Here is a 25,870-nt window from a genome sequence, read left to right as displayed (position 1 = left end):
TTTTATAATATATACTCTTTTCTATATTGTTTAGCCACAAATTTACATTGATAAAAGAAATCATCTTAGGGCCCCTTCCCTTTGCAATTACTCCTAGCACCACTGTACTTACTTTACCCTTCAGCCTTAGTAGGACTCTCTCTCTCTCTCTCTCTCTCTCTCTCTCTCTCTCTCTCTCTCTCTTCTCTCCTCTCTCTCTCTCTCTCTCTCTCTCTCTCTCTCTCTCTTATTTCGTGGGATGGCAGCATACATTTTGCATGCTTGCTGTTCATTTGTCTGTCATTGTTTCCAGTTTCTAGAACATTCTATAACACTTAACAAATTACCATGTTATGGTATTGGACTGGTAACCCTGCCATTGTTTAGATATTTACATAAGTCATAAGTATTCTCTCAGTTATCTCCTCTCAGTTGTCTGGATTAATACGGGATTAATAGTCAAACCCTGACAGATAAGGTCAAATCCAGACACATATGTCCAACTAGCTAGAGGTGTGGAATTCCTTCCTCAGCATTACCAGACCAGGAAGGTATTCCTGGGTTGGGAGAACCAACCAGTTGGTTCAGAGATTTACTCTGACTCAACCTTCCATTGGGTAAGTCTATGTAAAGACTGAATGTTTATATTTGTGTAGGAACAAAAAACAAAATTTTTGAATAATTTGTATTTTTCCTAACATGCAAACCTGAATGTCTTTACATTTACGGCCCACCTTAGCCACCCCTCATTCTGATACCTGGGGTGAAAGACGAAGTGGAGTATAGACTGGCAAGTTGGCACTGTTTTCCCACCTACCGTTGGTAATTATTTTCCTTGTCTGAAAGTTAAACAGCTATTCCAGCTTGTGAATGCAAGCTAAATCCTATGTAAAGGCCTTCAGGTTAGTACGTATATGGGAAAAATACAAATTGCTTTGAGTATTTGATGTACAGTTTGTTGTAATTAAATCTTTATTTTTCTACCTTATTATATTGATGCAAAAGACTGATGTTTGACCATATTTTCAGACGGAGCGAGCCAAGATTCGTGTCGAACATATAATCAGAGAAGATTATCTGGTGGAAGCTATGGAAGTAACTGAAATGTATTGTGATCTTCTTCTAGCACGATATGGCTTGATACAACAGATGAAGTAAGTAAGATATTTGTAACATGACTCACTGTCCATATCAACTGTTAAGCATGATTAGCAAAAAATTAACTCATTATATAGCATAAGTTTATATTAATCTTATGTACTGAACATGTGCTTGGTCTAAGATTGTTAAGGCTGCTTATGGTGGATCTACTTCAAATTAATTTTTAGAGCCTTTGGGTTTGAATGTTGAGTGGTAGACCTTTCCCTGAAACTAGAATCTACAGTAGTATTTTAATTACTTTTACCTAGTACTTCTCCATGGTTTAATATTTAGGAATTTGAAATATTAGTTTTATGTAAAAAGAATACAGAAAAATTTGCAATATGGGAGTACCATATTCAGTTGAGAAGAAATTGAGTTGAGCATAGTGTTAATGTATTACTATGTACAACAGGGATTTGGATGAAGGACTTGCAGAAGCTATATCCTCTCTCATTTGGGCTGCTCCAAGGCTGCAGACAGATGTTGCTGAACTGAAGATTGTTGCAGACCAGCTAGCTCTCAAGTATGGAAAACCTTATGCCCAGGTAAGTTGAAGTGGTTGTAGGGACCATATAATGAAAATTTTTAAGTTTTGCCTTCGTAATTACGTACTAACGTAAGTTCAAAGGAGATGTGCTTTGTTTTATTGCTTGGATCAGTATAGTTTTGGTATTATATAGGAGGAGAGTACAGTATTACAGTATTATTATTCAGAAGGTGAGCTTTATTCATATGGAACACCCTACATGGGCCATTGACTTGAAATTTAAGCTTCCAAAGAATATGGTGCTCATTAGGAAGTAATAGAAGGTAAAGGGAAATACAGAAAGAAGAGATCTTATAAAAAAGAAATAATAAATTAATGAATAGCTGAAAGTGTTTGAAAATGCAAGAAAAGCATTGCATCGTTGCATGAACTTTTGAAGTTCCAATCGCACAACATCCTCAGGGACACTGTTAACACAGTCCAACAGTATGAGGAATAAAGGACCTCTGGAACTTATAAGTTCGACAGCAAGGCACATTTACTGCATATTGAGCTGGATTTTAACCAATAAGGTTCTTAAGCAGAACACAATTGTAAATTATAATCTTAAAAGAAATTTCTTTTTATTTAGATACAATCATAATTAAGGTCAAGTTGTAGAGGCATCTCTGGGTTATATTGAAAAAGTCCAGTAATTGTGCATAGTATATGGATCATTTTGGTTGATGTTGCCCCCTGAGGAAAAGCCAAAGGTTCATCTGGGGGATATTTCTACTTTCTAGTGATGCAAGGAGTGAATTAATCACTCCTTTTAGGTATTGCCAAGGCTGAATCTTTTGTAACTATTAGTAATTGTTCACATTTTACTAGGTTAATGGGGACTTGAAGTCTTATCAAATGCAAGGTGTAATCACTATCTTTTTGTTTCAGGCATGTCGAGAGCAGCAGGTGGCAACAATAAGTGAGCGTTTAATTCATAAGCTAGGAGTCCAAGCACCACCCAAAATATTAGTGGAAAAATACCTTGTTGAAATTGCCAAGAATTACAACATCGAATATGAACCTGATCCGCAGGTAAAAGTCTAAAGATTCAGTATTTTTTTTGTTTTTCTGTAAATGTTCTTAACTGTCTCTAATTTTTATAGCTAAATACAGTACATGTCCAGTAGTCTGAATTAATGTGACTAACTGAGTGCCAACCAATAAGTGGCCCTTAAACATACTTATTAGAAACTAGAATCAACCTGAATTATCACAGACATAAGTATCATTATGTTTTGCAAGATGTCATAATCTCAGAGTATCTGTAAAACAGTATTATCATGTAAATACTACATTAAATCAATATTTATTGGAGAAAATTTTTTAACTATGACCTAGTCTATGCTAGGTGATTGCAGCACAGACAATTAAATATAATATTGTTCATGAAACTTACCTGACAGATATATATATAGCTGTATTCTCTGAAGTCCGACAGAATTTCAAAATTCGCGGCACACGCAGTGGGCGGCCAGGTGGTAGTACCCATTCCCGCCGTGGGAGGCGGATATCAGGAACTATTCCATTTTCTATTCATATTTTTTCTGTCGCCGGTCGGTAAACAACTGTTTACAGACCTCCGCCTAGGATTTTGAAAACTTCATTAGCCGCTTAAGTATCCTAATTATTCTTCGATTATTAACTTGGATTTGTGGCTAGGCATACGCCTATCGTAAATTTTTTTCATTGCATTTGATGTCTGAAGCTAGTTAGCCTAGTTTCAGACTTTGTTGTCTGCATGGTAAGGTGAGGCTACCGGAACTTTCGGTAGACACTCGCTTAGTATATATGACGTTTACATGTTTTGCTTTGCATAAGTTCAATGTAATTAGTGTAATGTGTGACTGATTACGGAAGAAGGAGGTATTCATGTACGCATTTTAGAGCGTGTTAGAATCAGGAGTTTTCCTCCACAGTAAACAGAAGTTAGAAATAATGAACCTTCTAACTCCTGTAGATTTTATTTTGCCTAACCCTGTGGTATGGCTTACGGGCCTAGAAGTGTCTGCTAGAGGATTACATCAAGTAATCTTAGACTAAAGTGCTCGCTCTCCAATCAGTGTTGTGAAGTGTAGTGCCCCTTGTGTTGTGGAGGGGGCGTCAGATCGGCCCCATAATGCCTCTAGGCCTGGACCTCTGTCGGACTCCCAGGACTCAGGGAGAGGGCATGTCGAAAGCCGCAAGAGGGTTACGGGGGCTCCCCACCGATCTGGCGTCCCTTCGGCAGGCCCTGTTGACGCTTCCCAGGCTGCTAAAGATCGTGCACGTGCACGAATCTTGAAGGATTGCTTCTCGTCCTCCGAGGCGTCCTCCCGCGCAAGGGTTGGAGCTCTCGGAAGGACTCGCGCCCTCTAAGAAGCTTTAGAGAAGAGGACGCTTCACGTCCTCTCTCTCGTCAGGAGGGAACGTCAGATCGGCCCCATAACGCCTCTAGGCCTAGACCTCTGTCGGACTCCCAGGCACCAGGGAGAGGGCATGTCAAAAGCCGAAGGAGGGTTACGGGTTTTTTCATGCTGATCTGGCTTCCTTTCGGCAGGTCCTGTTGTCGCTTCCCAGGCTGCCGAAGATCGAGCACGTGCACGAATCTTGAAGGATTGCTTCTCGTCCTCCGAGGCGTCCTCCCCACACAGGGGTTGGAGCTCTCGGAAGGACTCACGCCCCTAAAGAAGCATTAGAGAAGAGGACGCTTCACGTCCTCGCTCTCGTCACGAGAGGATGAAAGAGTCCTATGCCCTGTCAGGGCTCTCGAATTTTATTTACATAAACGAAGGAAGTAAGAGCTCCTTCGGGTATTTATGGTGCTCAGGAAGAGACCACATTTACCCTTTTCGAAGAATGCACTGGCTCTTTCCTAAGGGACATATTAGAGGCTCATTCATCTTGCCAGAGGAGTGATTTGAGCCTCCTGCGAGTGAACGCTCATGAAGTTAGAGCTGTTTCAACCTCGCTAGCATTCCAAAAGAATTTGGTAATCAAGGACATTCTTGATTCCACCTTTTGGAGGAGCAACTCAGTATTCGTCTCCTCTCCTCATGGCGCTCCGTATACGTTATGTAACGTCGCTTTAACTTCGAAAAAACAAGCTGATAAGTTTGACGGCCGGCAAGCTGCTTTGCACAGTCAAACAACTTATGTCTCTGGTTCGGCATAAGAAGGGCAATTTAGACGGTGAGGAAGCTTTTGGAGGTGCTCGACGTCCTATAAGTAGAGACATTCTCCAGGACGCTCGGCAAGCACCTTGCGAGGGTGTCTTTCGGACGCTCGGCGTTCCTTTGCTGAGTGCGTTTCTGGAGATGTTCGTTTGCATTACTAAGACGCAAGTGGTCGCACAGGCGGCCACTGTCTTTGTAAGAAGGTATGAAGGTCTTTAAGGCCCGTCTTGAAGACGAAAGCCATACGTCTTCCTTTAGTGTTCACACACTTCAGGAGCAGCGTGCGGTTCTCCATGGAGACTCGCATGAGGACGTCCTTGAAAATATTCAACGTCATACGCAAAACGCGGTTCGTCATAACATTGAGATGTTGGCAAGGTCGCTCGCCAGGACGCCTCTTGGCGGGCTTTGCATGCATCAGGGCGCTCACGAGATCCTCTCTGAAACGTCGTTCAGAAGACTGTTCTCTGCTCAGACACGCTCGCAGCTAAGCAGGACGTTTTTTGATTTTTTGGACAGCTCAGCAGGACGCTTTCCAGGACGCTAAGCAGGAACGCTTTTGAGGACGCTCGGCAGACGCTTATGAGGACGCTTTTGTGGACATTCGCCAGGACGCTTCGGTGGAAGCTCGGCAGAACGCTTTGGCGAGAGAAAAGACTTGTTTTTTGAAGGCGTCTTATTTGCTGTTCAGGACGTTTCTTAGGACGCTTGACGCTTTCTAAACGCTCGTCAAGAGGAGGTTTTTTCAGGACTCTCCACAGGACATTCCTTTACAGAAATTTTTAAAAAGGATTCGGAGTTAGCGGAGGAGACATACCCGAATTTTTTCTTCGATCCCTCTTTGCCTCTTCATCGATTTCTCTGAGAATCTGGATGATTATATACTCTGATTCCTGGGTGACTTTCGGCCATGTAAAGGGTTTTCCCCTATCAGCAAAGTGCTAATAGTTTTGTCAAGTCAGGACGTTTTCCCCATTGTCAAGATACTAAACGTTTTGTCATTTAAGTGGGGGACCCCCTCATAAATGGGGTAGTTCTCATTGACATAGATTTTAACGTGTTTATCGTTTAAGCGGATAAACTCATTAACAAATTTCGGAAGAGCTCTCATTCATTTTCAGAGGCTCATCCGGGGAGTAAGAAAAAGACTTGTAGACTAGATCCAGGAAGTCTTATGTCCAATATCATAAGAACATTGACGGTTCCTTTTCGATCCTCGGTTCTCTCTTGATGATCTCTATTCGAATATTACTCCCTTTTCTTGGCAAAGAGTCAAGGAGTTCTTTTAAAAAGTCTTATTCATTAGAACGTGGACAGTCGTTTTCTTTCTCTCTTCCTCGTAGAGGAAAGATGTAGTAGAGAATTTGATGTTCAAATTACTACAATACTTACGTAGTTTATCTTTGCGTCATTTTGCTAACGCATGGTCAAGTCATATACGCATATCGTATTTACCTCTGCGGATAGAAGCCGAAAGAACTGTTGTTCTAATGTATTTATTTCACACTCCCTTCAACCTTCCAAGAGTTTTCGGAGTAAGAACAACTCTTCAGGTATTGTTACGACAACAACCAACTCAGCTTCTGTATTTAGCGAATTCTGTTTCGTTTAAATAGGCCTGCTTGAGAGTTTCCTTTTGCTCGATAATATCATACCTATTCCTTCGTAAAGGGAGTAGCTGGCAACTCAGGCAGATAGTATTCTGTTCACCATTGAAGCTTCCTTCGAGGAAGACTTCTCCTTCACTCTCTTTGATTGAGATCGAAGGTGTCGTCTCCAATCCTTATTTTGTTTTCTTGAAGGAAAGAATTTAGGATGGAGATCGTTGTTCAGAATCCTTTAAATATACTATGTATAGTAACCTCGTGGACATGATTCTACTAAGCAGTTGAATTGTCCGAGGGGTAGGCGCATATCCTAGTTATTCTAACGGATTGCGACTTAGACGAGAAGTATTCTAATTGAACTGCAACTCGGGGTTGCCTGCAACCTCCCAGGAGTTTGTTTCAATTTTATATACTTATGGTTTTGTCACGACAACACCATTTCAACTTTTATATTTACCGAAATTCGTTTCGCCTAAATATAATTGCTCGAGCATATCTTTTATGCTCGGTGGTTCTAGCCGAACGCATTCCTTTGTGGAATATGGATTACCTGGCAACTCAGGATGACGAGTCAGCGGGAGCTCAGGCTCAGCTACTGCGTATGAACTGCCTGATAGGAGCTCGTATCAGCTGGGCCTCCGAGATGCACGGTTGTTTATGTCTCTCTCTCTCCCCTGCTTTGATTGACTACCGAACCGTATCTCTGCCCAACAATCATGGACTTAGGTCTCTGATTAACCGGGGATTCTCGCAATAATGAAGGACCATCTACTGCTGTGACGATAGATTCCATCGCCTTCGATATTGCGAGAATTTTCAACAGAGATATCTCTTAGACTCTTTCAATTTATGTTTACCGCACGGTAACAGAAGTCTGTACAAGTCTCCGCTGCATCGCACTGCGATAATGCGAATGATTTTGCAAGACATCTGAGTGTCTTTAAAATATCTCATATTCGTAGGTGTACAATTGTTCATTGTTCAACCCGAATTAACAGATATGTCAAAAGACATCGCCTACTCTCCGACCTGACAGCTCTACTTCCAAATGTTCAGCCCATGAGAAGCAGTTCTTCAGGCGGCGTTCCCCTGTGTTTCATTACTGAAGAACGCCCCGCTTTCATTGCAACTACGACTTCTCACGGACAGCAATGAAATAGCGGTTAGCGTTTTCAGTCATTTGTAAGCACAGGTTCAGAATCTTGAGAATCCTTCTCTCGATTCGTCTGTGAAGACGTAGGTTGCATTCAATATCTACCTTCGTCTTCAACGGTACATAGCGATAAGATCTTCAAGAGTAATGGCAGTCTCTTGGCCAAGGCAAAGCAGTGCTGCCTATTTTCAGTGTTCAATCGGAGGAGGCCGTTTCTGGAGATAGTGAAGGGAAATGACTGTTCCTCCTCCTTGACCTCTGTGAATTTCCTTATGGTTCTATCTTTCCGTCTGAAGTATGAGATAAGCTAGAAGTCCTAACTATTGTAGAATATGCAAATATGTTGTTGACGGCCTCTAGGCTCAGAGATTCGGTTCTGTCAAACAACAAAGCTTCACGATCTTTGAGGTCTGTGGAGATCTTGAAATTCTCTGGATCAAAGGTTCCGGCATGGAACTTAGGACGTAGTCTGAGTTTCTGATGCCAAAAGCATTTCGAACCTATCCTTTCTGCGAACTTAATACACATGACCAGAAAGGCTAATATTCTAACCGCTCTAGCCACGGCAAAGAGGGTTAGTGAGGTTTTAGCCATCATCAGAGGTTTTGGCTTAAATTGGACATAATGCGGTCTGTCCTCTAAGCCTTCCGTTCTTGATAAGAACGAAAACCTGTCTAACCCTTGACCCGAAGGCTTGGAGACCAAGGGTATGGCACAAATTATTGGGCAAGGGCATTAGAGAGTCCTGTGCCCTGTAGGGTCTCTCAAGTTTTTATCTTGATAAAACTATAGAAAGTCAAGGTCAACGGACAATCTGCGGTGTTCCGTAAAAAGACCAGACTGGTTCATGTCCAAGAACACCCTGGCATTATAGCCAAGGAGTTCTTTTGAGAGGTCTCATTCATTATGTTTGCATAAAGATTTGAGATTTTTTTCTTAATATGAATGCTCAAGAGGTGAGGGCGCGGCCTCGGAAGCATTTCAACAGAGCATGACACTCAGTACATCCTGAGTGCCACGCTTTAGCGAAAGCAATCTGTGTTCGCTTCACACTCCCGACAATCTGCGGTGTTCCGTAAAAAAGACAAGACTGGTTCATGTCCAAGAACAACCCGGCATTATAGCCAAGGAGTTCTTTTAAGAGGTCTCATTCATTATGTTTGCATAAAGATTTGAGATTTTTTCTTAATATGAATGCTCAAGAGGTGAGGGCGCGGCCTCAGAAGCATTTAAACAGAGCATGACACTCAGTAACATCCTGAGTGCCACGCTTTAGCGAAGCAACTCTGTGTTCGCTTCACACTCCCGACAATCTGCGGTGTTCCGTAAAAAGACAAGACTGGTTCATGTCCAAGAACACCCTGGCATTATAGCCAAGGAGTTCTTTTAAGAGGTCTCATTCACTTATGTGATGCAAAGATTTGAGATTTTTTCTTAATATGAATGCTCAAGAGGTGAGGGCGCGGCCTCGAAGCATTTCACAAAAGAGCATGACACTCAGTTAACATCCTGAGTGCCAACGCTTTAGCGAAGCAACAAATCTGTGTTCGCTTCACACTCCCGACCCAGGGATGTGAAGACGACATTTCAGATCCGTAAGTCGCTAGGAAACACCATACATATCCGTAGATATATTATTGGGGGCAGGAAGCAACACGAATCCTATCCTATAGAAAAGGGATAGGTGTGCTTTAAACTTTGAAGGGTTGGTCGCTTGAGGCGCGTTCCCTTTCTTTAGCCTAGAAGTTATGGAACTAACTTTGATAGGTTAGGTCAGGTGGTGGTTTTAGCTTCGGTGCCCTCAGAAGTATGGTCATATGGTCTAGTCACATTGTGGTCACGCCCCGTTGACAGATCATCTAGAGCGCACCAGCATTACAGGTCTCTACCTCGCTGGCAACTCTAGTAACGCAGAAGCAGACTTTGGCGACAGTAATCACGAAGTCGGCTATGCTAACAGGTGAGGAACCAAGATGTATATCATCTACTTAATTTAGTTTTCCCAAAAAATCCTATTCTGTCTCTTCCCACCATCCGAAGGTGGATTCAGCTATATATATATCTGTCAAGGTAAGTTTCATGAACAAAATGTTATTGTTATAATACAATTAAGTTTGTTCATACTTACCTGGCAGATATATATAATTAAAGTGCCCACCCACCTCCCCTCAGGAGACAGTGGCACTGATAAAATATGAATAGAAATGGGAAATAGTCCTGATATCCGCCTCCCACGGCGGGAATGGGTACTACCACCTGGCCGCCCACTGCGTGTGCCGCGAATTTTGAAATTCTGTCGGACTTCAGAGAATACAGCTATATATATATCTGCCAGGTAAGTATGAACAAACTTAATTGTATTATAACAATAACATATTTATGTTGTGCTAAAACATTAACAAATCCTGTGAGAACTGTGGATGAGAATACAAGTACAGTTACCTCTCGAATAACAAAGGAGTTATATTTCTTGAAAGGGTGTGTTATTTAAAGTTGCGTTATTTAAACATATTTTCCTGTAATAAACAATGGTAATAAGGAGAGTTACATTTTTAGATTAGAAAGTTAATCTATTTGGAAGGTTATAGTACTATAACTTCAAAAGTATTGCAATATCATAATGTTTAAAGGAATAGTATTACTAAACCACTAAAAACATGAGTTTTCACATTACAGGCAGTCCCTGGTTATCAGCAGGGGTTCCGTTCTCGAGAGTGACAATAACCAAAAATCAAGGATAATAGTGCCAATCCCCAGTTATTGGCACTGCTGTTAAGTCGGGATCAGCACCGAAAATCTAGTTTACGTTGCCTCTAGACAAGTGTCAAAACCGTAACGCTGATAACGGGGGACTGCCTACTGTAATATTCAAATTCTGCACTGTGTTCTCTCTCTCTCTCTCTCTCTCTCTCTCTCTCTCTCTCTCTCTCTCTCTCTCTCTCTCTCTCTCTGAAGTGCTGAATGGCTGACAGTACCTAGTTGCATATAAATAGAATTCTAATGAGATAAAATGGAGCTTTGCTATAAAAAAAAAGTATATTTAAGACTATTAACAGGCAGAGTACTGTTTAGCATGAAGTGCCATGCTTCAAGTGAGAAAAAAAAAAAAATCTGGTTTATTGTTATCTTTTGTCAGCTCACTCCCCCTCCCCCCCCCCCCCCCCCCCCCCCCCCCCCCCAACCAAATCAAGAAAAATATCCTGATCACACTTCTGTTTGTACGTCCGGAACAAAACATTATGAAAGTGTAGTGCAATATAAATAATAACAAATTTATTTGTAAACTTATAGTAGTATAGAATATTAGAAATTTATATGATCCAAAGTTTCAGTGTTACCTACTTTTTAGCAGGTAATGTGCTATAGTAAATCCAAGCAATTATACTTAAGTAATTCACTAAAATATCTTATTGAAGCCTGTGAAGTAAGCAACACAGAAACAAGAGATGTCTTGATCAGAGAGGAATAAAAAAATCCATTATACCATAATCATCTGTGTAGCTCTACTTGTCACCTGTGAATCTTACACATTGTTTTCCTTTTCCATCATAGATCATGCGCGAAGCAGATTGGGGACAGGATCCATTAATCAGCTTAGATGAGAAAAATAACTTGGGAAATGGTGGAGGTGCAAGCGGTGGTGGAGGTGGAATGAATATTCCCCCTACAGGCTTTGTTGGCTACCCACCGCAGCCCATGGGTCCACAACCATTTGGATATTCTGGAAATGTAAGTACAAGTAATTATTTTTAAATGATGCCAATTTTTTTATTCTTAAATATCCTGTAGATTATTTTGTTTATCTCTTTTTGTCTGTATTAGTTGAATGGTACAGTTGTTCATACGCGAACAAACCCTCGGTCTTAACAATAGGATAATTTTCTAGCGCCTAGCTGGATCCGGTAAAAAAGTAGATAAAAGCAGGGAATCTTGTGGTATCTGGCAACGCATACGTAGATTGGGTGAAGAGTGGTCAAATGCTGAACATCTACGCCAGTCTTTCTTTTCCTTGGGACAAGAGTTGGGTTTTTTCCTCTCTTGGCCTTTTTCCCGGTTTTTGCCTGTTTCGTTCCTTTAGTGTGTTTGTGTGTGTTTTTACCTAATATTATGGCTGCTTCTGCTCATTCTCGACGTCAGCGTTGGTGCCCCAGAATTCCTGGTTTCCCGTGTTCTCGTTTCTTGGCTTCGTCAGCGACGGACCCTCACATCACTTGCAGTAAATGTCGTTCCAATTTTTGTATGATTACTAATCCTTGTACGGAGTGCCGGGCATGGCCTTTGCGGTTCCCGAGAAGGGTGAGGTTTTTTCATCATTCTCTTCTCTTCCAGAGTCGGAGGCGTCCAAAATGGCAGCGATTTGGAAGACGCTTGGGGCTAGGGGGTACCCCGTCCTTGGGGGGGTTGCTAGCGCATTTTGAGGAGGCTTGCACCCCCCCTCCCCAGTCCAGCCAGGCCATCCCCCCCTCCAGGCCTCGTCTCCACGTGTGGGAGCAGTCGGCCATCTAGTATTGCTCCGCCGGTGTCTGCCGCCGCCTTGTCTCGGAGTGATGCTGCGGCGTCAGCCACGTTGTTGTTGTCACGGGGCCCATCTTTGTGTATTCCTCCGCCAGTGGCGATGACGTATCTTCCAGTCGTCTCCGAGCTGCCTCTCTCAGACGTGACATCATCTGTGCCGCCCAGTTCGAAACATCTCCCTTCCTTGTCTTCGGAGCCTTCTCTGGCATATTGTCCGAGCTCATATGCCAGGCGGTGCTTCAGAGGCTGGACTCTGTTAGATGTGAAGTTGGCTGCCTTATCGGTTGGGAGGTCTGGTAGAAAACGCATTGCTTCATCCCCACCTTCCAAGAAGAGTGCGCATAAGAAGCTGGTGCTGTCTCCCTCTCCCTCTTTCCCCTCTACGCCTCGTGGGCGTATTAAGCATTGGAAGGCTAGGGACCTTGCCCTTCCTTCGCCGCCGAGGGAGGAACAGCACGGACATGTTCCCGAGAGTGCTGTGGTTTCGGGCAGTGTTAGTGATATGTGTTCTGCAGGGGTTGCTTCGCCGCCGAACCTCGTACGTGCAACCACCCCACGCCCCCACCTTGTCCTTGCACATTGCGAGCGTGTTGCAATCTCTCCCGCCCGTGCACGTAATGGTAATGCTCCTTCTTCTCTCAGGCCTATTTGTCGCCGTAAAGACCTGAAGGTGCCGTTCAAGAGGTCGAAGGTAGTGAGCACGGAGGTGGTGCAGCCGGAGTGTTTGCTTGCTTCCAAGTCTTCCACTATAAGGGATTCTCTGTCAATCTCGAGTGCTCAAGTTTCCCCCCCATCTCACGTACGTACGGCCGCCATGCCCATGTCTGTTCAAGGTTGTCTGGAGTCGCCTGTTGAGGTAAGTGATGCGCCTAATGTTTTGGGTCCGTCTCGGAGGCTGACGCTTGGACCCAGCCCAGATAGGCTAGTAGAGATTTCAGACTGTTTGCCTACTAACCCTTCTGTGAATTTTGGTGAAGAAAATGCGTTAGAGGAGCCTACACATCCTTCTCGTCGTCAGTCGCCGGTGCCAGAGCAGGAAGAAGGGGACACAGAAGTTTCTGTCTCCCTTTTCAGAGGTTGTTGATCTCATTCGTGGGTTCAACAATTTGGAAAGTAGGACTTAGGATCGTCTTACACTCTTTCTTGCTTGGAAGCCTTGGTGGGAGCTGCTCAGGACCCCAAATCAATCTCTCCAGCTGCCGTTGTCAGGGCACGTTCAGTCGGTCTTGCAGAAGGTTAATGCCTCTGTTTCTGACCGGGACGGTTCACTTCGCTCTAGAGGCTCCACCAAACTCCTACCCCCACCTCTGACAAGACATAGGAAGTACTATGCTATGAGCTCTGCTTTTTTGTTGTCACGCCACCTTAACCCAGACGTCATTCGCCTGAAGCCGGGTTTGACTTTGGAACAGGTGAGGTCAGTGGCTCCGTCCTTATGTCCGCAAGACGCCTTAGCCTTGGAATCTACGGCGGCCTCCATATTGCAGACGGTTTCTTGGCTGGACCTCTGGTCTGTGGTGATTGCCAAGATAGCTTCTGACAGGTCCCCTGATGGGTTGGTGAGTGCTGCCTTGCTTGCCACTCTTTTGCAATCCGGGGGCAAGGCATTTTCTCATTTGGCTCACCTCAGTGCCAATTTTGGGCTAATCTTCTTCTGGTTAGGAGGGACGCGGCTTTGTCTAGGATGGAGAGGTCGCTCAACACCGAGTCCTTGCTGGCCTTGAGGAACGGTGACCTGTTAGAATCGCAATTTTTGTTTCCATGGACCAAAGTCGACAATGCAATAGACCGACGTCAGGCTGACACCAGGCCGTGTCTAAATCAGAGCCCCGCCCTCGGAGACATTTGGCCCTACCTCCTCCCCCAGTCCAGCAGCAATCGAGATCGTCACCTGGTAGGCCATCGAGGACCTCGAGTTTGGCAGGGCCTTCCCGTTCGTCACAGCTCAAGTCTCAGGATCAATGCCCCTTTCGATCTCGTTCCTTTAAACCAAGAAGAGGCCCTAGGAGCAGAGGTCAAGGGGGGCCGTCGGTAGGTTAGGCGCCTCTCCCTCTCCTGCGCCACGGTTCGGGGTGCCTGGCTGGCCATTGGGCCAAGTGGCAGTGTTATGGGGCAGAGAAGTGGGTGGTAGATGTCCTTCGGGTGGGATACCTGTTGCCATTCGACTTCTCTCCTCCTCTGTCGGACAAGCCGCAGCTCAGGAAGACGTATCCCCCAGATTCTCTGAAGTTCTTGGCTCTTCAGGAGGAGGTGCAGAAAATGCTGGACAAGGATGTGATAGCGGAAGTAGTGCGTCCGTCCCCGGGGTTTTACAGTCACATCTTGGTGCCCAAGGCATTGGGAGGATGGAGGCCTGTGATCGACTTATCCACCTTGAATCGCTTCATCAGGAAGATGGTTCAAGATGGAGACCCCGCGCTCGGTGTTGGCAGCCGTGAGGGAAGGCGACTTCATGCTGTCGATAGACTTGAAGGACGCATACTTCCAAATCCCTGTTCATCCCACGTCCAGGAAGTTCCTTCGCTTCTCTCTGGCGGACAAGATCTTCGAGTTCAAAGTCTTGTGCTTCGGGGTGACCACAGCCCCTCAAGTGTTCACAAGGGTCCTCTCTCTCGGGTTAAGTTGGGCCCATGCTCAGGGGATCCGTTTGCTTAGGTATCTCAACAATTGGTTGGTCTTGGCAGTTTCCAGGGAAAAGCTGCTGCAAGACGGATTGTCTTCTTCGGTTCTGTCTGGACCTGGGCATATTAGTCAACCAGGAAAAGTCGAACCTCATACCCACTCAAAGGATTCTCTACCTGCGCATGGTCATCGATACGGCAGTGGCGAGAGTTTTCCCGTCGGATCAGAGATTGGAGAAGTTGCGGGCTGTGGCGTGCAACTTCCTCTCAAAGTCGCATCAGTCAGCTCATCAGTGGCAGGTTCTTCTGGGAGTGCTATCTTCCATGGAGAAGCTGGTCCCTCATGGGTGTCTTCGTCTTCAGTCTCTGCAATGGAGACTGGGGGAATTCTGGTCTCTGGCAGGGGACTCTCCCCTGTTTATGGTCCCACTGTCTTTGAAAGTGAGAGAAAACCTTCGTTGTTGGCTGGATGACCAGAATCTATTGAAGGGTGTCCCTCTGCGTTCTCTCCCTCCGGACTTCCTTCTGTTCTTGGACGCCTCCCTCACAGGTTGGGGCGCGCACTAAGGCAGCCTCATCGCTTCACGGGTTTGGGGTTTAGAGGACAAGCAGCAGCATATCAACGTCTTGGAGTTGAAGGCGGCTTTCCTGGGTCTGAAGGAGTTTCGGGGGATGGTAGAGGGTCACTCTGTTGTTCTCATGTCGGACAACACCACGGTGGTAGCCTACGTGAACAAACAGGGAGGCCTAGTTTCTCAGCAGCTTCTACCTTGACCGTCAAGCTTCACCAGTGGGCAATCAGCAATTCGGTAGAGCTTTCAGCCAGGTATATCCCAGGGAAATGGAACGTGGTCGCAGACAAACTCAGTTGCCGGGATCAGATCTTAGGCACAGAGTGGTCCCTTCATCAAGTGGTGGTGGACAGGCTTTTCCAGATTTGGGGGAGACCCATGTTGGACCTTTTTGGGACACGTTACAACAGGAAGCTGGAAGTGTTCTGTTCAGTGGTCCCAGATCCCTTGGCATTGGCAGAAGACGCATTCCAACATCCCTGGGACAACCTGGAGGTGTATGCCTTCCCTCCGTTTTGTTTGATCCATCAGGTTCTGAACAGGCTGTTGGGTTCACAGGGTCTCAGAATGACTCTGGTGGCCCCTCTGTGGCCTCAGGCAGAATGGTTTCCAGATCTGCTATCGTTGTTGTTGGAGATTCCGAGGGAGATTCCGCCTTGGCGGCATCTCCTGTGTCAGCCCCATGCAGAAAGGTTCCACCAGTCAGTAGAATCCCTGTCTCTTCACGTTTGGAGGCTATCAACTATCTCCTCCGAGAGAGAGGCTTTTCTTCTCAGAACTCAGCTGGGCACATGTCCAGCAGTCTTAGGAAGTCAACCTCCGCAGTTTACCAAGGCAAATGGGCGATCTACTGTGATTAGTGTCGTAAACGGGGTTTTTCTCCACTCGCGACCTCTATTCAGCAAATAGCAGACTTTTTAACCTTCCTCAGAGACGAGAAACGTTTGTCTGTGTCTGCTATTAGAGGCTACAGGGCGGCTCTTGAGTTTGGTGTTATGCTTGAAGGGTATCGACGTCTCCTCGTCCTGGGAATTTTCCCTGCTAGTTAAGGGGTTTGAGCAGTTGTCTTCTCCTAGAGAGCTCAAGCCCCCAAAGTGGGATGTTTCCTTGGTGCTTAAGAGCTTGACTAAGAGCCCATATGAGCCCTTGCGCCGCTCATCTGATAGGAACCTGACGCTCAAAACAGTTTTCCTTTTGGCTTTGGCATCTTCCAAAAGGGTAGGAGAGCTCCATGGTCTGAGTTATGAGGTGAAGCACACCAGGGGTTGGAAGTCAGTGTCCTTCGAATTTGTTGCAGAGTTCGCGGCCAAGACCCGAAATCCCTCGGTGCATGATGACAGGTTCGCTTCGTTCTCCATTCCCTCACTGACTGACTTTGTGGGTGGTGATGCTCAAGAGCTTTTGTTGTGCCCTGTCTGGGTCCTGCGTTACTATCTTAAAAGGACTCGGCACCTTAGACCAGGTTGCCGCAGGCTTTTTGTCAGTACAGGTCGTACCAAGAAAGAGGTGTCTAAGAATACTATCTCTTTTTGGATACGGGATGACTCCATCGCCACATTTGTGCAGGCTAGAGCACATGACGTTAGGGGAATTGCTCCCTCTCTGGCTTTCAAAAAGAACTTGGCTGTACATAGAGTGCTGAGCGCTGGTACTTGGTTACACCAGTCCACGTTCACCTCTTTCTGTCTTAAGGATGTTGCTGTGGTGGCTGCCCAACAGGTTGTGTAACTCATAGTTGCCCTTAACAGGGCACCTTGGTATCTTACCTAAGGTGATTGTGTGGATGAGAGAATGAGTGAGTTGGCTGGCCTCCTTTCTCTTGTACCTTTCCTTCTTCCTTCGGGCGGTTTAAGGGATTGACACGTCATTTGCTGGACTGGGCTGATACAGGTGAGTGAGGTAGTCATACAGGTAGTGTGGTCATGCAGTATTCAATATCTTACCCACTATTTAGTAGCATAGGCTTCGCTCCTGGGCAAGGAGGAGTCGGGAGTACTACAAACCCTAGTGCCCTGGTTTGTTTTTTGGACAGTCACAGTTTTTCTTTGGTTCCCTATACAATGGTTATACCATATATCATTGTATGTCACTCAGATTCTGATTGGTTAGATTTTTAGTGTATCTAGCGTCTCAACGGGCTTCAGTCCCTCTCTAAGAGCTATTTCTTTTGAGAGCCGGATTGGCGGGTAGACCCCCAGCCGGTCTAGGATGTCTTATACCTCCCTCCAAGTATGAGTCTATCCTATTGTTAAGACCGAGGGTTTGTTCGCATATAAATAAATGACAAATTTTCTAAGCCAATTTGTATTTTTCATAGCTACAAACCTGAGGTCTTAACGTTATACTGCCCGCCTCTAGCTCCCCCTCTTTTTAATAAGTCATCCTGAGTTGAGAAAGACTGGCGTAGATGTTCGGCATTTGACCACTCTTCACCCGATCTACGCATGCGTTGCCAGATACCACAAGATTCTTTGCTTTCATCTACTTTTTTACTGGATCCAGCTAGGAGCCAGAAAATTATTCTATTGTTAAGACCTCAGGTTTGTAGCTATGAAAAATACAAATTGTCTTAGAAAATTTGTCATTTTTCATTGCTTGGCCAACTTGAAGGTGCCAGACTTTTAATCAGAAAATCTGTGACACTTGGATTTTGATTGCTGTGTTGAGTTTATTTTTTTTATTTGGTGCTTGCAAGCAAACTCTCATGATATTATATAACAAATTAAGTTAAGTACAATGGTTCATGGTAACATGCTTGCTAAACTACTGTGTGAAATGCTTAAGAATATTCAGTGGTCACGGAGGTTTTTTCACTCAAGACCACTGCTATGCAACCATTTTGAATTTGAGTATGTTGCCACTAATTTAGTGTGTAATTTGCATATTTTGTTCAAGTTCTGATTCTCTTGAGCATTTTTTAACTATGCTTCCAATATGAAAATTTGCAATGCCCTATGTTGCAGCAAAAAAATATATATGATTAATCAGAGCAATTTAGAAGGATAAAGAGAGAATAATGGATTGTGAAAAGCTGTACCCTAGTGAAAGATAAAGTGATCAGCTAGCCTGCACTGGTTTGATTAATGGATTGGAAAGACTTTTGGCGAGTTGGTTAGATTATGTAAATCATCATGTTAGCCTGTTTTTGTGCAAGAAAAGGCTCACAGGCTTAAAAGTATTCTACAACTGTTTATGCAGTAATTGAAGTTGATGGAGACAGAATTTGTTGTGGGTTGGGTTTGGTTTAGTCACTGAAGGGGAGGACTGGTTTATATACTGTTAACATGCAAGATGAAGTAGCAAGTGCCAGTATGTGATATTTGTGAATTTCCTGAAATATAAAAAAAAAAGAATTTTTGAGGTGAAGTTATATTTGAAATCACATTTGTATAAGCTTGAAAGGGATAGAGAGAGACAGGCAGCTTCTAGAGCTGAAAGCAGTCCTTTAGCTAGCCTAGAATCTACACCTGAGACTAATAGTATTGTAGATGTTGTGACTTCCCTGTTCCTGTCTTGTCTCCTGTACATATGCATATGTACTGTATGTGGTACCTTACTTTGTAAATTTGGGTTCCCCTCTGCTGATGATACTGCATAGTAAGAGGAGAAATTTTATATTGTGTTCAGCTTAACCTCACTCCTGCTTATCATACTGCGTTGTTGTAGAAATTTGATAGATTTTAGTTGCAGTGTTCATGTATCTTCTGCACTGGTTTCCTAGTAGCTTGGCAGCAAAGTACCTGGATCTGTGCCTTTTTCAATAGTTTTACTATAGCTTTTCATAAAATCCATTCTTATTATTAAGTGCAATAATCTATAATGCTGTAAAATCTCATATATTAACATTTAATGCTGTTAAACTGTACTCTGAGAAAATACAGAGTGGTCTCCACATTCATTTCAGGCGTCATTAGCAAAAATATTTTGAATTAGCTTATTGCCTATTCACTTATTATACATAGAGTCACTTCCTTCCTTCTTGCTTGCTTCCCTACTCTAGCACCTCTCCTTGCTTCTTCGACATATACACCCCTAGCTTAGTTCAGGTGGTTATATTTGGGATGGTGGGTGATCAGCACTCAGTATTTTCTAGTGATAAGTTGGATACAAGTTCTTGGTTCTCCTTAGGTGAGACCTCGACACATGGTTGTGCCTTGCCACCTTCCACCCCACAACATACGTAGGCTGCTCCAGGGATGACAACTTTAAGTATTTGTGGATGATGTTGCCCTCCCTGAATCTGCAGGATCTGTGTGTGCCATTTATGCACCCACTAAGTACCTCACACGGTGCAATGAAGGCATTAATCAAGGTTCTTTAGAGCGTCCCTTTGGCCCCTAGCTCCAACAACTTTCATTCCTTTTACTATACCTTTATTCATATTCTCTTTCTTCCATTTTACTCTCCACCCTCTCTTAACAATTGTTTTCATACAATCAACTTACCTGTCAGATATATACATAGCTAAGACTCCGTCGTCCCCGACAGAAATTCAAATTTCGCGCCACTCGCTACAGGTAGGTCAGGTGATCTACCGGCCTGCCCTGGGCGGCAGGACTAGGAACCATTCCCGTTTTCTACTCATATATTTTCTGTCGCCGGTGGTATCAACATCGTTGCTGCCACCTCTTGACTGGAAATTCGCTTTTCTAGACAATTTGTAGTCATTCTTTTTGTGGACTTTTGGTGACGTATGGATCGTTGTTTTGGCATTCGCTACTGTGGACGGATTTGGACTTGCTTTTGATTTTTCTTCAAGAATGTCTGATTCAAGTGGTTGTGTGAGAATGTGTGTGAATGTAGGCTGCAAGGTGAGGATACCGAAAGCTTCGGTTGATCCTCACACTGTATGTCGCAAATGTAGGGGTTTTGATTGTTCTATTTCTAACACCTGTCATGATTGTGAGAGGTTGAATGTTGAGGAAATGGAAGACTCTAACTTCTTACTTGAAGAAGTTAGAAAGGGATAGAGTCAGAAGGGCTGCATCTAAGATTGCGGGTAGTAGTACAAGGCCTATTGAGCCTTTGGATAATTCTAATCTCTCTTAATTATGATTCTAATTCTGTATCAGGGCCCTCACTGGCTTTTACATTCAGATTCGGCCTCGGAAATTGCTGAACTGAAAGCTACTCTTCACAGGATGAGATCCAAAATGGCTACCATGAAAGGTAAGGACTGTGAAAGTGATTATAGTGAAGTGAGTGTCCCCAGTGTTTGTGGAGGGGGCGTCTGACCGTCTCTGCGACGCTCCCAGGCCTAGACCTCTTCCAAGCTCCCAAGCCCAGAGGAGAAGGAAAGTCGAAAGCCGTACGGAGGTTGTGGAGAATTCCCCACGGTCAGGCGTCCCTTCAGCAGGCGCTGTATATAGACAGACTGCTCAGGATCGCTATCGGAAAAGCGTCCTCAGAGAGTGGCTTCTCTTCGTCCGCTTCTCCCTTTCCTAAACGAGGGTGGAAGGATTCGGACTTGTCCAGGCCCTGAAAAGGCACTGGAGAGATCCTGTGTTGATTCAAGCCCAGAACACTTTTCGGAAGAAGCGCCTCCTTCCATCAAGAAGGCGAAGAGGGTTTTGACGTTCCCATGATGTGGGCAAAACTCCTTCGAGGTCTCCCTCTCCCGTTCAAGAAGACACAGGAGAGGCTTCCAAGAGGATCATTTTGGCGGTGCAGGAACAGCTATCCGCCTTGGTAGGAGTCCTTTCGAAGGATCCTCCTCGTAAGAAAGACGTGAGACTGCCGGTCAAGAAGACTCTCTTCTTCTCCCTCCAGGAGTGAGGCTCCTGTGGGACGTGAGTCTTTTGAGATTGACTCGGATAGAGACTCTTTGGACGATTTTGATTCGCCAGACAAGCGCGTCGCGCCAGTCAAGCGCGCGGGTCCTACAGACGAGAAGCGTCTTCTAGGATTAGAGCGTCAGACAAGCGAGAAACGCTTTACAGGCGCGAGGATATTCCAGATGGGATACGTCTGCCAGACCAGCAGCTTCAGCCGAGCGCGAGGTAACAACCAGGCGTGAGGATTCAGCCAAGCGCGAGGCGCCAGACAAGCATCTGACATACAAGGATGTGGCACCAGAAAGGCGCGAGACTCCAACCAGGCGCGAGAGCTTTGAGAGGCGCGAGACATCAGTCAGGCGCGAGGCGCCAGCCAGGCGCGAGACGCCAGCCAGGCCGAGGATCCAGCCAAGCGCGAGGAGTCAGCCAGGCGCGAGACGCCGCCAGCGAGGCGCCAGCCAGGCGCGAGGCGCCAGTCAGGCGCGAGGCGCCAGCCAAGCGCGAGAGCCAGCGCGAAGAGCCAGCCAAGTACGAAGAGCCAGCCAGGCATAGGAGCTCTTTACACTCTCTTAGCCCCTCTCCTATTAGGAGTTTGTCTCCCGTAGAGAGAGTTTTGGACAGGAAGACCGGAACGGGAAGTGGCCTCTCCTCCTGATCCGATTTTTAGAAGAGGACTCAGAGGACGAGAACTCACGGCAAAGAAGGGCTGTCTAACTACAAAAGTTTTGACAGCTCTCCTCCTCCCCAGGAATACGGAGATGCATTGATCCCTGCCGCTCCTCCTTCGCCTCGTTCACTTTTTTCATGCGCTAAGACGCCGAAATCGTCGGCTTTCTTGAAGATGAGACCGACGATTTCTATGAAGAGAGCTCTTCAATCGCTGGATAGCTGGATGCTAACCAAGAAAGAGCTAGTAAGGACAGTGTTTTGCATGCCTCCCGCTAAACTTACGGGCAAGAGAGGGATTTGGTACCAGACTGGGGAGAATATGGGTCTCACACTCCCAGCTTCAGCTGAAGCTGACTTTTTCCAGTCTGGTAGATGCATCCAGGAGACATAGCCTTCACACTGGCTAAAGATTACTTGGGGTCTTTCAGAGTTGGATCATCTCCTCAAGGGACTTTTTCACATTCTAGAAGTCTTTAAACTTCCTAGATTGGTCCCTTGGGGTGATGTCCAGAAGGCTCATGCCCCTGAAGGGCTAGAGCCGGACGTACTCCTTGCAATTTTGTCCTGTATTGACAAGGCGGTACAGGACGGCTCAGGGAAGTTTCTTCCTTATTTGGAGCAGGTCTCTTGAAGAAGAGATCTGTTTTTAGCGCTTTCTTGACGAAAGCAGTATCCCATTCACAAAGAGCAGCCTTGTTATTCGCCCCTAGGTCTGATTTTCTGTTTCCCTTCACAGTTGGTGAGGGATATTTCCCGATCTCTGACGGGAGAAAGCGACACAGGATCTTCTCCTACAATCTTCCAGGAAGAAGAGACCAGTGATGGTGGGAGAAAAGAAAGGGGTGTCTACTCCTGTTCGGCCCTTTCGAGGAGGCCCTCCAGCTAGAGTTACCGCTAAAAGGAAAACGACCGAGAAGAGAGGTCGAGCCTCGTTCGCCCCTTTTAAAAGGGAAAGTGAAGTGGCGCTCCTCCAAACACCAGTAGGTGCCAGGCTCCGGGGATTTGCGGAAGCCTGGACTCTCATAGACACAGACGCTTGGTCGATGTCTGTGCTTCAGAAGGGATACCTCATTCCTTTCCTGGACATCCTCCCCTGACGTCAACTCCGAGGGAATTGTCCGCCAATAACAAGGACCCTGTGTTGAGAGATACTCTTCAACAAATGGTGGATCAGATGTGGGACAAGAGAGCTATAGAACTAGTGCTGGATCAAAGCTCCCCATGGTTTTACAATCGTCTTTTCTTGGTTGCGAAAGCCTCGGGGGGCTGGAGAACCAGTTCTGGATGTCAGCGCTCTGAACAAGTTTGTTCAGAAACAGAAGTTCTCCATGGAAACCTCTGCTTCAGTCCTTGCGGCTCTTCGCCAAGGGGATTTGGATGGTGTCTCTGGATCTCCAGGACGCCTATTTTCACGTCCCGATCCATCCTTCGTCGAAGAAGTACCTCCGTTTCATGACGGGGGGAAGGATCTTCAATTCAGAGCCTTGTGTTTCGGCCGTCTACGGCGCCTCAGGTTTTTCACGAGCCTTATGAAAAATGTGGCGAGATGGCTTTCATCTGAAAGGAATCAGTATTTCTCTGTACCTAGACGACTGGCTTATCAGAGCAAAGTCAGAGAAACAGTGTTTGGAGGACCTGACTGTGACACTAAACCTGATAAAGACCTTAGGATTACTCGTGAACCTCGAGAAGTCCCAACTGATCCCCAGCCAGAAACTTGGTCTATCTGGGGATTCGGATGGATTCTCGGGGGTTTTCGAGTATTTTCCTTCTCAAGAGAGACTAAACGAGAGGTTTAGAAAAAGTCTCTCTCTTCCTAAGGAAAGGAACGTACTTCGGCGAGGGAATGGTTGAGCCTGTTAGGGACTTTCCTCGCTCGAACAGTTTTTTCATCTAGGAAGACTTCATCTCCGTCCTCTTCAGTTCTTCCTCAGAAGTTCGTGGAACATGAAGACAGGGACTCCTATCGACAGTTTTCCCATTCCAGATCTGATGAAAACGCCATTTAGAATGGTGGTTACTCCACTGAGGGAAAACAAGGGTACTTCCCTGGAAATACAGAGCCCAAACCTTGTATTGTTTTCCGACGCGTCGGAAAAAGGTTGGGGAGCAACTTTGGGAAAGAGAGAGGTGTCAGGCACTTGGAATGCTCTTCAAGTGTCCTGGCACATAAACTGCAAAAGAACTGTTGGCTGTACACCTAGCTCTAAAGAGCTTCGAAACGTTAGTGAGCAACAAAGTAGTACAAGTGAATGCGGACAATACAACCGCTCTTGCATACATTCGGAAGCAAGGAGGTACTCACTCGTATGCCCTTACGAACTCGCAAGAGACCTGCTGTTGTGGACATCGCAAAGGAACATCTCTCTATTGACGAGGTTCGTTCAGGGAGTAAGGAACGTGAGAGCGGACAGGCTGAGCAGGAGGAACCAGGTCCTTCATACCGAATGGACCCTCCACTCAGACGTTTGCCGCAATCTCTGGTCTCTTTGGGGGACTCCTCATGTCGACCTCTTGCCAACGTTCCTCTCGAAGAGACTGGAAGTCTTCTGTTTCAGTAGTGGAAGACCCCAGAGCTCTAGCAGTAGACCGCCTTCCTGCTAGATTGGTCTCAGGTAGACGTTTACGCATTTCCCCCATTCAAGATTCTGGGGGCAAGTGCTCAGGAAGTTTGTGACTTCAAAGGGGACAAGAATGACCCTGATAGCCCCCTTTTGGCCAGCTCAAGAGTGGTTCCCAGAGGTACTGGAGTGGATAGTAGACTTCCCCAGATCCCTTCCACAAAGGAAGGATCTTCTCAGACAACCACACTTCGAGAGGTTTCATCAAAACCTCCTCTCTCGCTCTGACTGCCTTTCGACTATCGAAAGACTTGTCAGAGCGAGAGGCTTTTCTAGCAAAGCAGCAAGCTCGATCGCTAGAGCCCCCGGAGAACTTCACTATCCGGGTTTACCAATCCAAGTGGGAAGTTTTAGAAGGTGGTGTAAGTCGAAGAAGTTGTCCTCCTCCAGTACCTCTGTAACAGAAATAGCTGATCTGTATTTCTGAGAGAAGAATCGCGTCTCTCCAGTAGCCTACGATAAAGGGCTATAGGAGTATGCCATCGGCCGTCTTTAAGGAATAGAGGCCTAGATTGGGAAACGATAAAGATCTACATGATCTGATTAGGTCTTTTGAGAACCAAGAAGTCCTAAGATTACTTCTCCCCCTAACTGGAATCATAGACGTAGTGCTGAAGTTCTTGTCTTCAGAGAGATTTGAACCCCTACATTTGGCCTCGTTTCGTGATATAACGAGAAAATGTTTATTTCTTTTGTCACTGGCGACGGCGAAAAGAGTTAGTGAACTGCACGCCCTTAGTGACAAAGTCGGGTTCAATATAGATTTCAGCCATCTGTCCTTCAAGGAATTATTCTTGGCGAAGAATGAAAAATCCCTTCCTTCGAATCCCTGGCCGAGAAACTTCGAGGTAAAAGGAATTATCGGGTCTCGTTCGGCAGGGAACCGGAGAGGTCTCTTTGCCCAGTAAGGGCGTTATTTAAAGTTTTACTTACAGAAAAAGAAACAGTTGGGAGGTTCTAGACAAGGTCTTTGGTGCTCAGTGAAGGATCCATCAAGAAACCTATGTCTAAGAATGCTTTAGCCTTTTTGTCAGGAACGTAATTACGGACGCTCATAAGGCTTGCACGGATGATTCTTTCAAACTCCTGAGAGTAAGAGCTCAGAAAGGAGAGACCCAGTGGCGACGTCTCTCTCTTTTCAGAGAAATATGTCACTAAAGAATATCTTGGAAGCGACATATGGAGATGTAATTCTGTGTTTGCTTCTCACTATTTGAAGGACGTGCGTGTGACCTATGAAAAATGTTTTTCCTTAGGTCCTTTTGTGTCTGCGGGCACAATCCTGGGTACAGGAGCTGACAACAATCCTTAATTTTTACTACTTATGTCTAATAGATATGTTCTAGACTTTCTGCTGAACAAGTGCAGATACCGCACAGGCGGCCAGTCACTTCAAGTCAGTAAGGAACTCTTGTGATATCTTTTAGTAGATGAGTATCTTTTTTTTTGAAAAATTATTGTGTGCGTGCTGTGCAATTTGGTTTGAGTTACGGTTGTTGCGAAGAGTTGGGGATAACTCGGAGCAATTTTTAATA

At 45.4% G+C, this 25,870-nt stretch overlaps 1 protein-coding gene across 4 annotated transcripts in view; it reads left to right on the top strand.

The window, feature by feature from the left end:
- Positions 1 to 25,870, top strand: part of LOC135214912 (IST1 homolog) — a 105,726-nt gene that overhangs the window by 31,351 nt on the left and 48,505 nt on the right. For all 4 annotated transcript variants that reach the window (XM_064249383.1, XM_064249381.1, XM_064249382.1 and 1 more), the window contains exons 2-5: positions 1,009 to 1,133; positions 1,535 to 1,667; positions 2,540 to 2,683; positions 11,116 to 11,292. In XM_064249383.1, coding sequence (XP_064105453.1) covers positions 1,009 to 1,133; positions 1,535 to 1,667; positions 2,540 to 2,683; positions 11,116 to 11,292 — 579 coding nt within the window. The remainder of the gene's footprint in view (positions 1 to 1,008; positions 1,134 to 1,534; positions 1,668 to 2,539; positions 2,684 to 11,115; positions 11,293 to 25,870) is intronic.

This window comes from Macrobrachium nipponense, chromosome 46 (genome assembly GCF_015104395.2).
Source record: "Macrobrachium nipponense isolate FS-2020 chromosome 46, ASM1510439v2, whole genome shotgun sequence".
Taxonomy (NCBI): domain Eukaryota; kingdom Metazoa; phylum Arthropoda; class Malacostraca; order Decapoda; family Palaemonidae; genus Macrobrachium; species Macrobrachium nipponense.
The sequence above is the reverse complement of the archived record's forward strand: the minus strand, read 5'-3'. Positions and strand labels throughout refer to the sequence as shown.